Below are 20296 nucleotides of genomic sequence, written 5' to 3'. Positions count from 1 at the left end.
TAGGGCATTAAAAGGAGTGAGGAGCCCTTCTAGTTTTGAGAGTGTTAGCCACTGCACAGGGCAAGCACCCAGGAAGCCAGCCCTGCTCATGTGGCTCTCCCACAAGCTGGTCATTTGGCATGGAAGATGCCATGATCCCAATTTACAGATGAAGAAATTGAGTGGCTTGTCCATTTCACCAGCAGGTTCTGAGTACCTACTAACCCTCCAGGTTTGGGAGATTCCAAATAGATAAGGCACAGTCTCCGCCTCAAGGAACATGGAGGAGGGCACCTCACAGCCCCACAGACTGTAGTGCAAAGCTCTGATGTCCATGGAGGGCAGGGGTATCCATGAAGCAGCTCTAATGGCAGACAGCTAGGGCTATGAGGTCACTTTGAAGCCATAGAATCCAGAAGGTCCTTCTGTCTCCAGTTACATTCCCAATACTCCTCTGAGAACCTTTTAAGGGCCACCTCTGAGCATTTGACATTGACTCTGGAGTGGCCACCTTGATAAATTCACGATGCTGAGACTTAGAGTTACTGGCTTTTCTGTAGCCCCAGGTATTTGTAGTGGCAGTTGCCGCAGAGCTAGCACTTCTAAATAAGGGTTACCTACCTCCTTCCCACCGGCCCACTTCTTTTGGCATGAAATGAGAGATAATCAGTGCGAGGAGGGACAGAAGGGACCAGCAAATTCAGTGGTCCTCAATCCTGGGTGAAGGGGGAACAAAGACATAAAACAAGACCTTCTCCCAGACAACCCCCTCCCCCGAACACATTATCACTCTCCACAGTGAGGACTCCAGTGGCATTTTTTAAAGCTCCCCAATAATTCTAATGGGAAGTCAAGATTGATAGCCCAAATGCAATCTAAACCCCAATCCCTAGTCAAGCAGAAGAGAAAAGCAGGGGAGGGAAATGATTTGATCAGGGTCATATAACACATCAGTGGTAAAGCCAAGATTTAAACAATTCTCCATTGCTCCAGCCTGAAGTTGCAGGACTTGTGGCCACACAGGGCTAGAGACACAGTCTGAGACAGCTTGAGAAGCTGAGGGCAAGGTGGGATTTAGGGGTAGACACTCATTCACTGGTGACACTATGTCCCCTACAAGGCCGTAAGCTACTTGATCACTGTGTGGCCCGAGGCTGGAAAACCAAAGAGGAGCTACAGAAAGATTAGCTGAAGATCCCAGTCCCCAGTCCGAGCTGCCCACAGACAGAGGGACCAGCACCTAGGATGGAGGGTGTGCCTTGGAGGAGCCCATGAGGGTCATTCTAAACCTGTGACGCTGCGTCTGCTGAAGCTGCGTGGGCGTGCAGGTAGAAGGAGCCTCTGCCTCAGAATCGGGCACCAGCAAAGCCCAGCTGGGCAAATGGAGAAGGAATGCTCCACCAAAGAGAAGGAGGGGGCGGCCTTGGGGCAGAGGAGGAGGACCCCAGGGCCTCTCTGAGAACCCAGCCCAAATTCGAGCTTCATTGTCCCTCTTGCACCTATCCATCCAGACCTTTCTCAGCAGCAGCTAAAGGGAGGATAAAACACAAAGTTGGATCTTACTCCCTTGTTAAACGGTCAGTGGCTCCCTACTACCATTAGGCTGAGTCCAGACTCTTTCACAGAATTAACCAGACCTTGAATGTCTGGCCCTGGCCTGCACTCAGGACTCACCTCTGGCAAAAACACAGGTGTGGGCACCTGCACGCACCCACAGCACCCCAGCGAGACTGAGCTTCTCTTACTTAGTGTCTCCAACACGCAGAGGAGACACTCACCTTGTTGCCTGTACTTGATTCTAGCCCCCCCTCTTTTTTCCTGGCTGCCTCCCAGTTATTCTTCAGGTCTCCACTTAGACACTGCTTTCTCCTGAAAACCTCCCTTGATTCCCCAGTCAGAGCTGAGGCCTCACTTGTGGATCTCCGGGATCCTGTGCTTGCCACACTGTATTCCAACTGCATGCACACCCTCTCCACTGCACTGGGGTTGCTGAGAGTGGGACCACATCTCTTATCAACCTCTGCATCCCCAGCTCTCACATAGGACCAGCCATAGCAGTTGCTCAATAATATGTGTTAAATGAATGAAAGAACTGTGTGTCCAAGTAAAAGAAATTCAAGGGCAAGGATATGTATCTTAAATTTCTTTGCCGAAGAAACCCAAAAGGTCCCAATATAGTAGGTTGCAGGAGGCAGGCCCTGTTAGATGCTCTGGGGGATAAAAGATGAGACGAGATAACCCCTGGCTTTCAAAGAGCTTATGTTTTAGTAGGGGAGGGGAGATTTTCAGATGAACAACCACAATGCTAAGGGGGAAGTAATGACTATAAGAGTCAGATAAAGGACTCTGAGATTTGAGAGGTGGAAGAGAGATGATTTGTAAATGCAAAAAGGACTGGCTCTGGCAGCGAGAGGGGTGGGTGGAGAGTTCATCTGGGCAAACCGCCTGTTGTTTGGTCAGCAGGATGCTGGAGTGTGTACCATGCTTGTTCCAGCAAGAATGAAACCATGGCTGAGGCCGCTGAGGGGAAACTGAATGCCAACTAAGGCATTTGGATTTTGCAGATGGGAGTCATTGAAGGTTTTTGAGGGAGGGTGGTGACATGTTCTAATCTGTGCTTGGAGGCCCTCCCCGAGGGGAGTGTGGGAAGGTTGTATGCAGATAGGAAAACAATGGGGAGCAGGTGGAATAAGGTGGCTACTGCGGTGGCCCAGGCAAGGAGACCCAGAGCCTGAAGTGCGGTGGTCAGTGAAAGAGGAGGAAACCTGTGGGGGATAGAATCTAGCAAGGCCCTGTCACCAGAGAAGGAAATTTGTCTGGGAGGTCAAAGAATAGTGCCACTACCGTAAGGAGAGATGTGGGAGGATGAGAGGTTTGAAGAGGGGAGGTTGTGTCAGCTGGACTGTCAACTTTGCAGTGGAAGTGCAGAGTTGGGCAGGTGGAGGTGGCCCTTGGGTAGTGAGGAATGTTGGCCGGGAGCTGCCACACAGACGTGCCTCAGGGGAGCACCCTGCAGTGTGGAGGCCCCTGTTCCTCCATCCCTTTCCGGGCCCCAAAGCTGTGATTCGTGCCCCACAGTTAAAGAGAACTCAGATTCTGAGTATAAAATCCTTTTAGAGCAGAAGAAGCCAGCGAGAGCACCAGGCCAGACCACAAGCCAAATGTCAGCTGTGGAATGTGCTTGCTGCCGACGGCGAGGCCGGCAGGGGCAGGGGCCCTGGCAGGCTTGGCAAGGGGCCCTGCCGATTGTCCCAAGTGTGTCCAAGTTGCTGCTGCGCTTGGCGCTGCTTTCTTCTCTCTTTTCAGTGTGGGTCTGCTGCACCCTCTCCCCCCAAGGCTGATCCCACATCACCCTTAATGTGAAGGCCCTGGTCGCCCATCATCTGGCCCGTCCACCTCAGCCCTAGGGACTAAAACCAATAGGTGGGCAGAAGCTGGGGGAGAACTGTGGGAGGGGGTCCAGAAAAGCTCCCATGGCTTTGGCCACAGTCACCTAACTGGTCTCCTAGCATCTGTTCTTATCCCTTAAGGCTCTTCTACCAGCAGCTAGAGGGATGCCACCAGAATGTAGGTCAGATCATGTCACCTCCCTGCTCGGCTCCAAACCCTCCAGGGCCCCCCTCCTCACTCTGAGTAAGATGCCCCAGTGATCTGGCTCCCCTGCCTTCCTGATCTCATCCCTCCAGTGTCCCCCGCCCTCGGCCCGCCCTCCCCACCCCCACAGCCTTCAGCTGTTGGCAGACACACCAGGCACCTGGGGCCCTGAGCTTGCCTTGCTCTTCCCAGAGAGCCTCTCCCACTTCCTAGGTCACTACTCCAACATCCTTCTCCCATTGAGGCCTGACCTGGTGCTTGTGCCCAAAATTCAACCTGTGCTCATCTACCCAAATGTCCTCTTACCCTCCCAACTGGCTTTGGTCTCACTGCAACATTATTGCTGGGTTTGTTTATTCATATTGTGTATTGCCTGCCCCCAATAGAAGGTAAACATCATGAGAGCAAGGATTTTTGTCTATGGCATTCCCTTATGTATCTTAGGATCCACAGCAGTGCCTGGGCAGACTGGGCAAGTAATACATGGTACTAGAATGAATCAATCAACAAATCAATGAAAATCTCCCCACCAGCCTGTAGCAATCGCCCACAATCCCATTCACCAATCAATCACCCCTTTTAGGTAAGCCAATCCCCTTCTTCCCCCTCCCTACCACCTTTTTCTGTTTAAAACTGCATTTTACATATAACAGTATAAATAAGTAATGAAAAGTTTTCTAGGGAAAAACGAAGTATAAAGAGCGGCCCTCCATGCTATAGTTCTAGTGAAATATAGTTAGGGAACTTTTAACTATATTAAAAAAGATTTATCACACAGATGATATTACAACAGTAGCAAAGAAAGAGAAACATTCACCTACAGTCACCTATAACATTTTTTTCAAGTGTGCATGTAATTCTGTTTAAATATGAAGTTTACATGGCTTTAATTCTAGCTTAATTTAACCTCCATATTTTTTTTTAATTTCAGATTAATTTGCAGGCACAAAGTTTAGGTTACATTGTTTTTAATTCTAAGGCCAAGTTCAAGTTGTAGTTGAGCCCTTTATCCAGAGAGCATGCTGGACAGCCTCACATTGTGCACATTAGATGAGATCCCTCCAACTGCACTCCCTCCTCTCCTTTCCTTCCCCTCTCCATTGATGGATTATACTTGTATTTTATTAGTATTGACTGCATTGGATACTTGTTTTTCTCACTCTCGAGATACTTCACTAAAAAGGATGTGTTTCAACTCCATCCAGGTAAACACAAAAGATGTAAAGTCTTCATCTTTACTTGTGGGTGAATAGTACCGCATACTCCATATCTTGGTAATTGTGAACTGAGCTGCAATAAACATTCTGGTGCAAATGTCCTGTAATAGAATGAATTTTGTGGTTTGGCCCCTGTAACTCAGCAGCTAAGGCACCAGCTGCATACACCGGAGCTGGCGGGTTCAAATCCAGCTTGGGCCTGCCAAACAACAACAACTACAACTGAAAAACAGCCAGGCATTGTGGCAGGCACCTGTAGTCCCAGCTACTTGGGAGGCTGAGGCAAGAGAATTGTTTAAGCCCAAGAGTTTGAAGTTGCTGACAGCTATGATGCCACAGCACTCTACCAAGGGCAACATAGTAAGACTCTGTCTCAAAAAAATAAAAATAAAAAATAAAATGAATTTTGTTATTCTAGGTAGATACCTGCTAATGGAATTGCAGGTTCAAATGGAAGGTCTACTTTTAGCTCATTGAGAATTCGCTATACTTTTTTCCATGGAGGATGTATTAGTTTACAATCCCACCAACAGTGCAAAGGTGTTCCCTTCTCTCTCTATCTACACCAGCATCTGCAGATTCAGGACTTTGTAATGTGGGCTAAGATACCAGTCTGCTAGGTGGGCCCATGTCCAGGCCTGACATTTCCCTGGCCATTTGTCATCAAAGGCTTTCTTTGAGAATAAGAAGAGGTTGGTGGTATCAGTCATGGGTAGGGAGGGCAGGGAGGGCTCCTGAGGGGAGGGAGGGCAAAGGGAAGGACAAGGCCTGAAAAGGGACAATTTGTTTCACCCAGGCTGCCAGATGGCCCCAGGGTGTTCATCAATACTTACCGTGGCTCAGAGAGGACAGAGGAGACAGGAAAGGCCTAGATCTGTAATGGGACTTCCTAGGAAACAAGGGAGGCTGCAACAGAAGTTTAAAATGCCTCATTTCCCACAAAAGGGAATGGTTCAGACATCATCTATACACTGCAGAATGTGGCCTTGTTATTAGTTATTAGTACCCACCAAGGATCCAGGAGTGCCCAGGGAAGATGGTGGTGGCTGAACACAGACCCCAGGTTATGGTCCAATCCCTGGGAACCACCAAACCAGAATCTGCTCATGTAGCTTGGGAGATGACATGAGACCCTTTGTACAGGTAGAGAGACTGAGTCTTGAGTCCAACAATGTTAGGAGTATGTGCTACTGACATGGGGTGTCAATATTGGACTTGACACTTTTTAAGTGTGTGACCTTGGTTAAGTCACTTCCTTTCTTTAGAATGTACAGTGGAAATGATGATGCCTACTTTGTAGGATTAATATGACTAACTAGCAGTAATGCTCATTAACAAACACAATGTCTGGCAGGATGAGGTGCTTACTAAATGTTCATGACAACAGTAACACCAGCTAACATAGAGGTTAAGTTATGTAGCCAAGATCGCCAGGAAGATGAAGTCACAGCCTGGGATTTGAACCGTGGCAGACTAACCCCAGAGACTGTGATGTTGAGAGATCAGGTGACTTGCCCAAGGTCACACATCTGCTGCTAAACAAGAGGGCCAGAGTCCAACCCTCTCAGGACTTCCATTTAGTCACTTCTAAAACAAACGTTTGGCCTTCATATTTCTAAAAAGTATTTCATCTCTTCTACGTTTCCATGCTTCTGTGAACATTTCCTGAGCCAGAACCTGAACTGCAATTATAAAGGCAGATGTAGCATGAGAAACAAAGTGACAGCAGCAATTCTATTCCAAAACCATCGCCTCTAGAGCATGGGTAGATCCAGGGCATGATTGGCCCTTCCTCATCCACATGTGGATGGGGCATCCTGGGCCTCAGAGGCTCCCAGAGGAGAGGAGGGCCCTTAACAGAGCCTGAACATCCAGACAAGTGACCATCCTCGGCTTGTATCTCTCCAGTGACAGGGAGCTAACCACCTGTGTGGCAGTCCTTCCTTTTCTAATCAGGGCAGATGGAGTCACGAGCTCTTCACTCCTCTATGTTCCTATAAGTGGCAGCAGACATTAGAAATAATTTTGCAACCATGTCATGAAAAATTAACCTATACTAAAAACCCAAAGGACTTCTGAATAACAGTCAGAGAACCAAAACATTTCCATTCCCCAAAGTTCCCCATCCCCACCTAGCCAAAGGCATCTGGTGGATCTATATTGAGCTCCCTGCAGCCAGAGAACTTTTCAGATGGGTGTGAGTATATCCACTGTAGGGCGGATCCTTCAAAGAAGGGACGGGCCCCACAATTCCTTTTTTTAGTTTGCATTCAAAGAGCAGAGCAGACTGGCCCAGTAGCTCTCTGGGTCCTCATTGCCCTACTTCCTCTCCTCTGAGGGAAAACCCTGCCACAAATTGCATATCCTGAGCCTTGTTGTGCTCTCCCTAGACTGGGGCTTATCCCAGATACACAGGGCTCTTGATCCACACCCCCACGACAAGCAGGAGACAAGCTTAGGAGTGGGAAAACCAAAACCAAACTGTCTGAGCCCTTTGAGCTGGTTAGTATGTCAGGAAAGGGAGGGACTCTCTGTCCAATTTGGCTCTATTTGAAATGGCCTAAGGCCAGAATGAGAGTGGGCAGGGCCGCCACATACAGCTGTATAAGCTGCACACTGCATAGTTTACATCAACTGCAGTGTAAACATCATCCTCTGCAGTTGTGCAGAACAGTGACCTCAGGAGTGGAGGCACAAAGAAAGTGGTAAGAGTGTCCATAAATGGGCTTCTTTAAATTCTGCACAAGGACTAAAAGCATGTAGTTCTACACTTGCTTTTTAGAGAGAAGGAAACTGAGGGCCAGAAAGAGGGAGAAATTGGCCTGAAGCTACAGAACAAGTTAGAATCCGTGTTGGGATTACAACTGGGGCTTCTGAAGCCAAAATCCAGTACTCTCAAGTGCCTTCCCTCCTTGCAGCTCTGAGAATCACATTCCCCTTCAACCCTTGGATGGAAGCTTAGTATCCTAGAGGCCTGAACACTTATTTTCATCTTTTCTGTCTCATTTAACAAGTGTATATTGATTGCCTGTTGTGTGCTAGACATTGTTCTCGGTGTGGAGGATAAAGTGGAGAGACAGACAGATACACTCTCCTCCAGGACAGTGCTAGTGGATGTTTACCAACTGATTCTGGCTCTTGGGATGGGATGGAGAGAGTTCCTATCATTCTTATTTGTAGCATTTGCCAATTACTACGATGTAAATCCTCCCACCATAGTCAATTTAAAACAACCAGCGTGACATCACTGACTGGAAAGATTGCATTCTCATCAGCTCTTGAGAGCAAGCTGCCCCTCTCCAGTGGGAGAGGAGCCAGTGTCCAAGCAAGCAAACTGCTCTTATAAACATTTGTAATTATTTTTAATTGAAAATAAATAAACAAGATGCTATGAGGAAGAATACTGGGTTCTCCATAGCATGGTCAGAGGTTTTTCAGAGGCAATGACATTAAAACTGGAGGTTGAGAAGGAATCAGCTGAACAAAGATCTTGGGAAATAACATTCCAGACAAAGGGAAAGCAAGTGCAAAGACCTCAAGGGGGAAAGGGCTTGGTGTGTTTGAGGAATAGAAGGGAAGCAGTGTGGCCTGAAGGGAGTAAGTGATGAAGATTATGGCGCAGAAGAAGGCAGATCCTCCAGGGCCTGGAATCTATTCTAAATGCTGCGTAGGGACTCTTAGTAGCCAGGATCTGATCAGCAATTTTAAAAGATCACTCTGGCTGCTGTAATGAGCATAGCTTGGCCACTGAGCAAAATCAGAATAAAGGGACCAGGTGGCTGTGAGGCAAATACAAGCACAAAATGATGAACGTGACTTAATCTGAGTGACACCAAAGGAGACAGGGAAGAGGGGACACATCTAAGAGGAACTGAGGGGTAGGACCTGCAGGATTTGCTGATGGGAAGTAAAGGAAAACCATGAGGAATGACTTCCAAGCTTCTGACCTGAGCATTCAGGCAGTGGTGATGCCATTTATCGAGATGAGGAGGGTTGGAGAAAACAAGTTCAGAAGGGAAAGTCTGGGTTCCTCTTTGGTCACGTGAAATGTGAGATGCAAGAATGGAGAAGCATGAATCCTACGTACTCAATTTTGATATGAGTACAATTAATGACAATTAAGATTATGGAGGGGGGAAGCAGAAAGAGGGACGGAGGGAGGGGGGTGGGGCCTTGGTGTGTGTCACACTTTATGGGGGCAAGACATGACTGCAAGAGGGACTTTACCTAACAATTGCAATCAGTGTAACCTGGCTTATTGTACCCTCAATGAATCCCCAACAATAAAAAAAGGAAATGTGAGATGCTATGAGACATCCAAGTGGGAATGTCCCACAGGTGGCTGGACAATTGTCCATGGGGCTCGGAGGGCAGGCTGGGCTGGACTGGAATGTGACGTGGGCTGATCCTGTGTCAGCAAGATCCTGCAGGTGTCCACTTGTGGTTACAGCTCTTCAGACTTCAGTTTCTCACCCAGTGTGGAAGTGTGGCAGTGGTGGGGGGGACGTGTGTGAATGTGTGTCAGTGGGGAGCTCATATGTGTGTATGATCATGTCTGTGTATGTGTGTGTATACATGTGGGTATGTGCATGTATGTGTGTGTATTCGGACGTATGTTTTTATGTGCTTTAATTGACCAAGACTTTATATACTTTAAGAGAACTTAAGAGATTCATGATGTCAAGATTATTGTGTTTATATCCTTCATAGCTACTCTTGAAAACTTGAAGAAGGAGATCCATTTTGATCAACTTTCCTACTTAGAGAAAATGGTAAAGGGTGTAAGACAGAAAAATACACTGGTTTTTCTAAAACTGGGAACACACGGAGGTGATCCATATGTTCACTGGAGGCATGAGATGGCTATCCAGGACTCAGAGGAAAAACAAAAGTAATTACAGCAAATTTCAGCACGCTATCCACTGTTTTCAATTTTTAGGACTGTTTTCCATGAGCCCAACATCTGCTTAAGCAGCACACTGGCATATCCTGATTTCTCAGGAAAAAATGCAAAGAGCAGCCATGGCTCTCCCCAGCACCTAATTATCCTGTATCCCCCTCTCTGGACACCTAAGCGAGTGTCCTTTTTGCAGCCCACATGCCACAGGCCCTGGCAAGCGCTTGGTCTCCTGCACACCCCAGCAAAGGGGCCCTTACTACTCCCTAGGCTCCCAGCCCTGTGTGTTTGCTTCTGATTTGGAGAATTCTCCCTTAGATAGAGCTGCAGACACTTTGGAGAATGAACTGAGGGGAGGTTGTTGTGATAAGTCCCCCATTTGCATGCATTGATTTCTCCAGAACAGAATATGACACTGTTCTCCAGAACAGAATATGAAAAGACAGGCCAAAGAACAGATAAGGCCCTTGGTGAGTTAATGAGACTGAAGTAGAAGACAGGTAGACAGGCCAAGTCCAGGGTGCTCCTGGATTGTACCATGAGGACACACCTGGACCTGGCTGGAGAGAGGGGAGGTTGATGGACAGAGGGCAGTAGGTAAAGGGAAGCCCACCCTGTGTCCCTCTGTTCAGGTCCTTCTTGGATGAAAATCAAGTTAATCTGAGAAACTCAACCCAGGCAGCACATCTTTTGCCCATTCCGAGCGAGCATCTCCATCAAGGCCAGCTGAGTGTTCAAGACTCCCAGCTAAAGTGGACTCTTGAAATCGTCTAATATCCAGCCCCCTCATCATACACACCACACATACTGGTTCCTGATGTGTTTTTCACAGATTTGACATTAGAGGATGTGCAAGTACACACAGGCCAGTGTGGCCGCAGCTCTCATGCAGCGGGCCTCGCTTCAAACCGCTGGCGCGCCCAGAGCCACTCGCTGGCAGAAGCAGCAGAGGGTGTGGACTGAGGACATGCTGTTTCCCAAATGAGATAATTTCCCTGAGAGATTCCTCTAAGAAACAAGTGGTGTGCTCATACCACGGGGAGAGATGAAGTCTTTCCACAGAAGCCTCTGTGCTGCTGTGTTCCTTCTCCCTCCCCTCTCTGGCCAGTCTCTGGCCAGCCTTCAAATGGATGGAACCCTCTTCTTTCTTTGGAAAGAAAGAAGTTTTCTTCTTTATCTCCGTGGGGAGATAAAACTTCTTCCTCCAGTTATCCCTCCCGGCCTTGTGCTCATAGACCGATCCCTTGGCTGTGCTGTGACACACCCTAGACTCCTGGTGAGCAGTGTTCTCACCCATATGGAGGCCGGAACCGAGATCTGAGACCCGCCCCTAGACAAGACTCCAACTTGCTTCTTCAGGCAGCTGGCTGGTGAGGTGGGTGGCTGAAGGAGCATAAAGTAAGAGGGATCCAGGGGGGTTTCCTTCAGGGGAAAAGGCAGAGATAATGCTTAGTTAGTAGAGAGACATGAAGTCCCATTCAGAAGGGCAGTCATTTGGCAAAGAAGCAAGATGCTGATGAGTTGATTAGAAAAGCTAGAAAACAGGCTGATCTTTTGCAAGAGTGAAGAGGAGAGATTCATCCCTCTCCAGGGAAGACCTGAGTTTTGGCAAGTTTGCTCCAAAGTACAGGACAGCATCCAGGCCTGGTGGTTAGGGCTGTCTTGGCATCACCAGGCTGGTCCCAATCACAGGCCTGGCTGGGTGCTAAGTTTCTTTGAGGAGGGGCTATAGTTTACTTTCATAAGTGGCTTGAGGCTGAGGGACATTTGTCTGGACCCAAGAACTGGTGGGAAGAGGGGAATGCTCTCAGTCTCAGAAGCTGATCTGATGGAAACTTGTAGAGGCAACGACCATCTGTCTGTCCACAGGGGTGCCCCCGCTCCAGTCTGCTACCCCTCCCCTCTCACGGGAGTGGCTTTGGAAGTGAATCAGAGTTGGCAGAGCACACAGATTCAGAACACTGGTGCTGTAAATGTTCTTAGAAGCCCTGGTCCAGCTTCCTCACTTTCTACAAGGGAAGACTGAGGCCCAGACAGGGGCGGTATCTTGTTTAAAGTCACACAGTCCATTGGTGGCAAAAACCACGTATCCTGATGCCCAGCTGAGTTCTTACCACAGCAGTCTTAGCTCCTAGAAGGGGGGCAGTTCACTCCCATGGCTCCTTTTCTGAGTCCTAAAACCAGCTGTCTGTCCAAAAGTTAGAAGTCTGCCTTTTGGACTTTGACCTTGGCACTCTGCCCTCCAGCCTTATGTACTCACAGAGGTGAATATTGCTCCCATTCCTAGAAGACCCCTGAGAAAGAGATGCCTAGGTCATTCCAAGGCCACACAGTGAGGTCTCAAGCAGTCAGTGCACACAGTCCCCCCTCTTTGAACTAAGAGAGGTCTGATGAGAGCCAGGGCCCCCACCTCACCACTAGCCCTGGAGCGTCTGGCTGGGGTTCAGCACAGCCCAGCTCTGGGACGAGGCAGGGCTTTCTGTCGAAAGGTGACCACATCGCCTGGACCCCCATCAAGGGTCCATCTTTCTGACATCTGGGAGTGTCCAGAAGCCCCATCCAGGGCAGGAGGGCCCGGTGGCCAAGTCTCCATGGTGCAAACGTTGGGAGAGGGAGCTGGGCCTGGTTAATGCAGAGTATGAGATGATGATTTTCTTTAATCCTTCCCGTTCGTTGGCTTGGGAATGCAAAATATTATCATTTTTGCCTGGAGATTTCCCTTCCTAAATGTGTTTGGCTCCAGCCAACAGTAAGATGAATTTGCATTCCTTCACGCTGCCTGGCCTCCAATTCTAAATTGTTTGCGGAGACTCGAGATAGATGCTCGAGTGCTGACAACTGGAAGTCAGCTGCATGTTTGCCCAAGAGAACCTTCCGGACGTGTGCCAGGAGTGGGCCTGAGATGTCAGAGAGCAGGAGCTTCTCATTTCACAAACAGGGAACTGAAGCCCAGAGAGGCGTTATGACTCTCTGTGGACATACAGCCAAGTCCATGACAAAGCTGAGACTAGAACCCAGACCACCGCACCCTAGGCGAATCTTCTCTTGGCTTCAGGCTCTGTTGACTTACAAACATATCTGTTGCCTACCCAGCGTGGCTGTAGGCTCTGAACACCACAAGCCCATGATTAGCCCACAGTCCAGCTACCCCTGGGGAGGGACTACACACTTTCCCCACCTGCCTGGAAACTCCCAAGGGCAGGACCCCGATGCCCTCCTGCCTGGGGGCTCCCCCGGTTAAGGGCATAGTTACTAGCTCTCCTTTGATGATGGTAGGTTCCCCACTTCTCTCTGGAGTTGAAGGGCTCCAAGCTGGAAAATCCCTCTTCTCCAGTGGAAGCTTCTTCCTTCAACTAGCTGGAAACTTCTCTGATCTCTAGACCACGTCCTCTGGCCCTCCTTTGCTATCTGACCAGGGCCTATTACAAGAGCCTAGACTAGGGTCCTCTGGCCTCCAGCAATGCCCCCACACCTGGCACTTCCACCTAGCTGTCTCTTGGACCAATAGCCTCAGAGCAGAAGGGAAGGCTGGCTGGCAGCAGAGAAAGAAGGGCTAGAATGCAGAGGATCTGAAGCAGCTGGGCATCTAAAGCTCATTTCTTTCTCACTTTGGGACGGCTTGTGTTTCTTTTTTTTTCTTCTTCTTCTTCTTCCTAGAAGCGGGAGGTTCACTTTGCCATATCTTTTTGCTTAGGACAATTTTATGGTCTTTTCCTCCCTCCCCTGTCCCTGTCTGTGATTGGATTTTGGACATGAAGATTCTTGGTATCCAAGTAAAACTGGCAAGAGGGAGAAAATGCCAGAGAATCTTAGCGATAAATCTAGCCTCCCTCACCCCATCCCAGCTCCTTCCCACCAAGGAAAATGAAAGCTCTTGCTTACACGTGTCTGCCTCACGGAGCAGAACCCAGAGAGCAGCAAGGGCCTGAGGCCTGGCAGCGGGAAGGCTTCCAGGGAGGTTCCCTCTTAGATTCCACAGAGGGGCTTCCTCTGGCTGGCAGCTCAGATCTGGGCCTTCATCCAGACGTTCAAGGCTCCATCCTTCCATATTCCTGATCTCCATCTTCTACCTGTCCTGGTCAGGGAGTCATCAACCATTTCTCTAGCGAGCAGGATCTGAGGGGAGGGGACCCAAGGTGGATGAGTTTGCAGGACAGGTAGCGTGGGAGGACAGCCTGGGTGAGACCATTCCAGGGAAGGCTTGTTGACTGAGGAGAGTGGGTAGCTCAAATGGGAGAAGGCCTGATGGTGGTGGCAGGATGGCACAGGACCCTTGGGGCTCCCTGGCTGTGTGACCTTGGCCAGTTGCTGACCTTCTTCTTTGTGCCTCAGTTTTCTCACCTATAAAAGGAGGATAATAATATATTTACTCTAAAAGGTTGTTGTGTAAGCATTAAATTAATTTAAAACAGAGCTTGGTACCTAGTGTGTGTATGTATACCATTATTTTTATTGTTGTTCCCTAAATGGTAAAGGACTGTCAGTACCTCAGTCAGGGAATCTAGGAGGTAAAGCAAGGCAGAAAGAAGCCAAGAGGTACTCATTTTAAGAATGAGTCTTCTCAGAAATTGAGGAATCCAACAGACAAGTCTATCTGCATCCTTTGGACACGAGCAAGGATAAAAAGCCCCTCATGGATGTGGCCTTGAAAAGTATATAACCTGATAAAAGATCAAGATACATGGGGAAACAGTGGTAATCCAAGGCAGGGGGTTACAAAGTTATGAGCAGCCAGGCCAAGGGCCACGCAGGCTCAGAGGAAGGATCACTGTATAGCAGAGGTATCTGTCATCAGAGCTGAGCCTACAGGTGTGAAAGGAAGGGGAGAAAAGGCCTCCCAGGCATGGGCAAAGGCACTGAGGCAGCCCAAGAACAGGGCATCTTGATTCTTTCAATTTAACCAAGATTTATTTGGTGCCTTCTGCGTACCAGGCACTGACACATGTTACTCCATTTAGTCTTGCCAGCCACCCTTCCAGGTAAGTATTATTCTTCCCATTTTACAGCTGGGTAAACTAAGAACCAGAAAAGTAGAGTAACTAGCCCAGGGTCACTCACTTAGTGAATGAATGCTGGAGCTAAGCTTCTAACCAAGCTCTCCCTGAACTCAAAGCCTACACTCCCTCCATGCCTGGCCTCACCCTCAAGGTGCTGGCTGGATGGAAACTCTGGACACCTTTGCCCAGGTAGACTCCTCTCTTCTTTTTTCCTGGCTCCACATTCACACCAGGAAAGCCTAACTGTCATCTCTGCGCCACCTCATCTATTACTACATATTGCCCTTTGAGACCAATGTGACATCTCTAGAAACCACCCAGCCCTCCAAGGTCCTTCCCTTCTCCCACACCCGTGGCCTTCTGCCTACAGTGTGGGCTTACTCTCCCTGTGCTTCCTGGGGCCACACTCCACACTGGTAGGGAGGAGGGGAGGTAGTAAAAGTGGAGGGGCACAGTAGGCCTCCTTAACCTGGAGTGAATGCTCCCTGTGGAGCTATTGAGTTGTCCATGGCTGTGGTCACCACTAGGGACTGGGGCTGCCCCACCTGGTGGCAGGAGGTGGCCTCCACCTTAACCTGCAGTGCGTGGCTTGAAGACCACAGCGTGATGTTGAGGTCAAACATCATGTGATGGTTGGTCCCTCCTTGGGACTAACTGATGCTTTTTTCAAAAGACATACAAGATTTTGAGAAAGGGAGCAACAGATGACTTAACTTTGGCCACAGTCCACGAGAAAGCAGCCCAGGAATTGTGGCTTTTTTCCCCTCCGTCATCAATATAAGCCAGCAGTGTGGCGAGCCGCCCAACCCGCCTCCCAGCGTCACTGCGATTAGCCTAATGACTCCCATAAACAACTTTGTTTTCTTTTGCTGGTATCTGGGGGTCATAAATCTCCGGAAGGAGTACATTCCCCGAACGTGGAAAACCACCCACCACTAGAGGAGAAGGCCAGGGATCTTGTCAGGAGCCAAGGTCAGAGACATGAACTTGACATCATTTTAGGAAATTCATTCTCTGGTTGGTTCGGTTTGGTCAGAAGCAAATGCCGACTGGTCTCTGGGGAAGAAACCAGTGCTTTGTAACTTAATGCCTATTCCTTGTGGCCAAATTTCACTAATCCTGTCCCCCGTGAAGATGGGGTGGGAGTACAGGGGAAGGCAAGACTGACCCTACGTGAAGCCCGTGTGAGGCCGCCTCCCTTGGGCCACAGCTTTCCCTCCTGGCTGGCAGAGGAGAGGAAAGGGAGAAGCTCTTCTCTGAAAAGAGTCTTCTCTTCTCCTTAGTGGGTGCTTCTTATGAAAGGCTGATCAAGAGGGTAACATATCACCCAGCACCCCACATTCTTTAGTTATATTCCCAGCTGAGTGATTTGGGGTAAATTATGTAATGACACTATCTATCTCACAGGGCTGGTGTGAGAGTTAATTGATTCAGGTAGAATTAGTGGTTAGACACCTAGACTGGTGTCTGGAATATGTCAGTGCTCCTCGGGCGTTCTTTCCTTTCCCTTTTCCTTTCTCTTGAGGGGAAAGAGTGTCCCAACCAAATGAGGGTTCTGGTTGTTTTTCAACCAGGTACAGTACGTAGCAGTACTGTGACCTAAGGATAAGCAAGAGTATGGCAGAATCTCATGGCATATTATAAAGTATGGGCCAGGTGACAGTAAGTAAATGAATACGAGACGTATAATATTGTGATAGGTGCTACGAGGAAAAATGAAGCAGAGCGAGAGGACTTAGAGAGCCAGGAGGCCTGATGCTGGGCAAGATGGAGCTGAAACACAGACCCTAACGACATGGTGGGAGGGGGAGGGGCTGCAGGGGCGGGAGGAAGAGCATTCCAGGCAGAGGGAACAGCCAGGGCAAAGATGCTGAGCAGAGGACACGGGTCTGACACACTAAAGCAGCCAGAGGACAGTGGGACCAGAGCCACAGGCTGAGGGGAGTGTAGGAGTAGGGGTGAGAGTGGGTGGGGTGGCAGCACGCAGGGCTCTGCATGTGGAGTCTAGTTTGCTGTGAGTGAGTTGAGAAAACCTCAATGGAGGGGACAGGCTGAGGAGTGACGGGATCTGACAGGGCTTGGAAGGGTCCCCCTGGCTGTGGTAGCCCAGGAAATGCTGACAGAGGGTGTGGGTAGTGAAGGCCTGAGACACAACTGATGGCTTCATTTCCACTGACCCCTTTGCAGGCTGGGAAGTGGTGGGTGGTCTGGAGTTCCTGACACCCAGAGCTGTCCTCTAGCTTCCCCGTGCTCAGCATACCTCCCCTGCTAGGGTCCAACGCAGTGAGGGAGGACCTAGTGTCCAGGGGTCACGAGGGAGCTGGTGTTGCCCCGCGGTCAGGGAAAGTGTGTGCCCTGTGCCGGGGTGTGTCTGTGTGTGCACATACATGGACATGCATATCTCTGTGTGTGCAGGCGTACACGGGTGTATGTTCACTCCCAGGACACATTTGGAGGGAGAGTGAGATTCCCTCGGCAAATGTAGCCCTTTGGTCCCCCCATGCCTCCCACCTCCCAGCTCTGCACAGGTGACACTAATGTCTGTCTCTGCTCCATGACATGCCCTCATTTGCCAGGGACCTGTGCTTCTCATTCCTGTCTTCACCTGACCAGAGTCCACATCCCAAACCCAGTGGCTGCTAACCAGGCTAAGTCCATTCATGGTGCGGGCTGTGTCAACCAGGCACTAGTTGGTCAACGCACTTTTCTTCTCTTGCCCCCATTCCAGGGCCATGACACTTAAGTTCACATGGCCCTTTAGGAATTCTGAAGACAGGGCTGGCAGCTGCTGCAGTCACCTGCTGCCACCATCCTGCCCTGAACCCACAGGAAAAAACTGTTTCCTCCCTGTTCCACTCCACTCTTCCCCACTGAGCACAGACCTGACCTCCAAATCTAAAGTAACTTAGTGCTCCCTCCAGACAGCACTGATAATTAGCATCCCTGCTCACCAGTCCTCCAGTTTTACCTCTGGGGACTCTAATTCTGACTCTAACGATGGAACAAAAGTGGGCATTTGCTGGACAAAAAAAAAAAGGAATTGTAAACAAAGATGGGTTTCTGAACAATAGGCCTATTCGAGTAGGTGCCCCAGGGCATCACCCTTGAACATTTAGACCAAGGGGTCAGTGCCCAGGGGAAGGAGGGCGCCGCACTGGAGGGTCCAAGCCTCAGATTCAGAATGCCTGTACAGCAGGCTCTGGGACCTTGGGCAGGTCAGTTAAAACCTCTCTGAAGCTCATTTTGGCCCTTACTGCCCCCCTCACAGGGTTGTCATGGAGACTGAATGATGACATACACGTGAATGTTCTTTGAAACTTAGAAGGTGCTGCATGTATGAAAGGCAACAACAGTGAAAGTTCTACTCTGATTCATTTATCTAAAAGTTTTGGCTCGTGCCTGGATCCCAGCCTTTAAACCCCACGGTCCCAAGTTTGCTGATCCTGTTAGTGGTGACAAGCAGGCAGAGGTGTGACTTGGATAGGTATCAAAGTCAGATGTGGCCTGAAAATGCCTCATGGAGGGAAGGACTTGCAGAGGAGGCATCTGAAGTCCCAGCCCTGGTGCTACCACCCACCCACTGTGCTCCCCTGAACCTCTCTGCTGCTGTACCCAGCCTGTCTGGCAAGCGTGGACGATGCTTGGTCATTCCTCCAAGGTCCTGGGAGAGTGGGTGATGGCAGATGTGAGCAGATCCCGAAAGCCGAGCTGCCACACAGGTGTGAGATGTCATTTCCTGTGATTTGCCCAAAGAGGTCAAGTGTTTAGCTCAATCCAGGCTTCTCGCCAGGAAGAATTAGTTAATTGACGTGTGACTTACCCAAACAGGGAAGACTCTGGGGGCCGGAGCAAGGGGCTTACAGGACTTCCTCTGCTCTGCCTCAGCTGCCCCAGCCAAGCAGTAGCCCCTGCTGAAACCAGGCAGAGCTTTGCCAACAAGTTCAGAAGGAAGCAGCGGCCAGCAGTGCTGGAGCCCATGGTCGCTAGGACCCAGGCTTTTGAGGAGAGAGGAGGAGGGAAGCCAGTTCCCTGACTCTTCAGTGGGAAGAGATGAGAAAAGAGAGAAGAGGGAGAAGAAGAGAGAGTGGGAGAGAGGAGGGAAAAGAGGGAAGAAATGAAAAGGAGACCAAGAAAAGCTGGAACGAGCCGGGTGGAGGAAGGGGGGATGGGTCAGAAGAAAATCGTCTTGTTCCTGTAAGAGCAGGATTCTCTGGAGGGGAGGCTGGGTCTTCCTCTCAGACTGGGTCTCCCTCAAAGCCAGCTGTATGGCTCCACCAGGACAGGGGCTGAAGCTCTCCCATCAGCCCAGGGGCTCTTCCAAGCAGGGACTATGTCAACTGCTCCATATGGGGGCTCCCCAAGGAAAGGGAGCCTACGCATATCCCCCAACAAGACCCTCCGAGGTGGGTGACCTGCCTGTGGGTCCCAACACAGCCCTGGACCTGCACCCGCACCTGTCTGACTCTTCTGCCTCTGCTCTGCCCCCACCCCAGGCTTCACGGACACCTTCAACGTGGACACCAGGAAGCCCCGGGTCATCCCTGGCTCCAGGACCGCCTTCTTTGGCTACACGGTGCAGCAGCACGAGATCAATGGCAAGAAGTGGTGAGTGACAGGGGCTGCCCACACCTGGCCCCTCCGTTCTGCCTGACTGGCCCTCACATGCAGACTTTCCTCTTTCCAGTGACCTGACTCTGTCCCAGGAGATCGGAGGCTGCACAGGCTCTGCCCTTGATTAGGCAAGCCGGAGCATGTCCGCCTCAGGACCTCTATCTTCTCCTCTGTGAAAGGGGAATGAATTCCCCACCCCACCTCGACTTTCATGGCTTATATGACAGCACAGGTAGCAGGCAGTCCTCTGCCAACCCCACTCAGGGCCTTGGTTTCTCATCAATGGGGGCAGCATCTCTGGTCCTGCCTTCTTGGAGTGCTGTTGGGATGGATGTGAGTGTGCTCACAAGCTAAAACACAGTTTTATCAGAGGGGAGGAAGAGCAAGAGCCAGTGGTGGAAGAAGGCCAGAAAGATCGCCAGGTGGCAGGCGCCTGTAGTCCCAGCAACTCATGAGGCTGAAACAGGAAAGTCCCATGAACCCAGAAGTTCAAGGCTACAGTGAGCTATGATCATGTCCTGTATTCCAGCCTAGGTGACCGAGCAAGTTCATGAGTCTAAAAAATACATAAATATAAAAATTAAGATCAAAATAAAAGATCCCAAAATTCCCCCCCCCCAGGGCACAGGCAATCAAGAGGAGGAAAGGATTTGTGCCCGATTTTTAAAACAACTTTACTGTAGCCTATTTTATCATATGATTCACTCATTTCAAGTATACAAGTCCATATTTTCTTTTTTTAGTAATTTTACCAAGTCGTGCAGCCATCACAACCAATCAGTTTTTCACATTTACTGTTAATCGCTATTCTCCTTCTGGATTGGTTTTTAGCTGACAAAAGGCAAGGCCTGCTTCCTGCCTGCCTGGGGGGGAAAGGGACAGGCCTCTGCTTGGCCCTTTGAGAAGCCCTTGCAGATCAAGGGACTGCATGAACACCGGCAATTGATGTTCTGTGCTGCCCTCTCCTCAGTCTGGCCCCTGGCCCCGCCCCCACTTCTCCT

At 49.7% G+C, this 20296-nt stretch overlaps 1 protein-coding gene across 1 annotated transcript in view; it reads left to right on the top strand.

Moving 5' to 3' along the window:
- Nucleotides 1-20296, top strand: part of ITGA11 (integrin subunit alpha 11) — a 114850-nt gene that overhangs the window by 7103 nt on the left and 87451 nt on the right. Inside the window, exon 2 of the mRNA XM_053594146.1 lies at nt 19178-19289. Within this exon, the coding sequence (XP_053450121.1) occupies nt 19178-19289 (112 nt within the window). The remainder of the gene's footprint in view (nt 1-19177; nt 19290-20296) is intronic.

The sequence above is a fragment of the Nycticebus coucang genome, chromosome 6 (genome assembly GCF_027406575.1).
Source record: "Nycticebus coucang isolate mNycCou1 chromosome 6, mNycCou1.pri, whole genome shotgun sequence".
In the NCBI taxonomy this organism is placed as follows: domain Eukaryota; kingdom Metazoa; phylum Chordata; class Mammalia; order Primates; family Lorisidae; genus Nycticebus; species Nycticebus coucang.
This window is presented reverse-complemented; position numbering and strand designations above follow the sequence as displayed.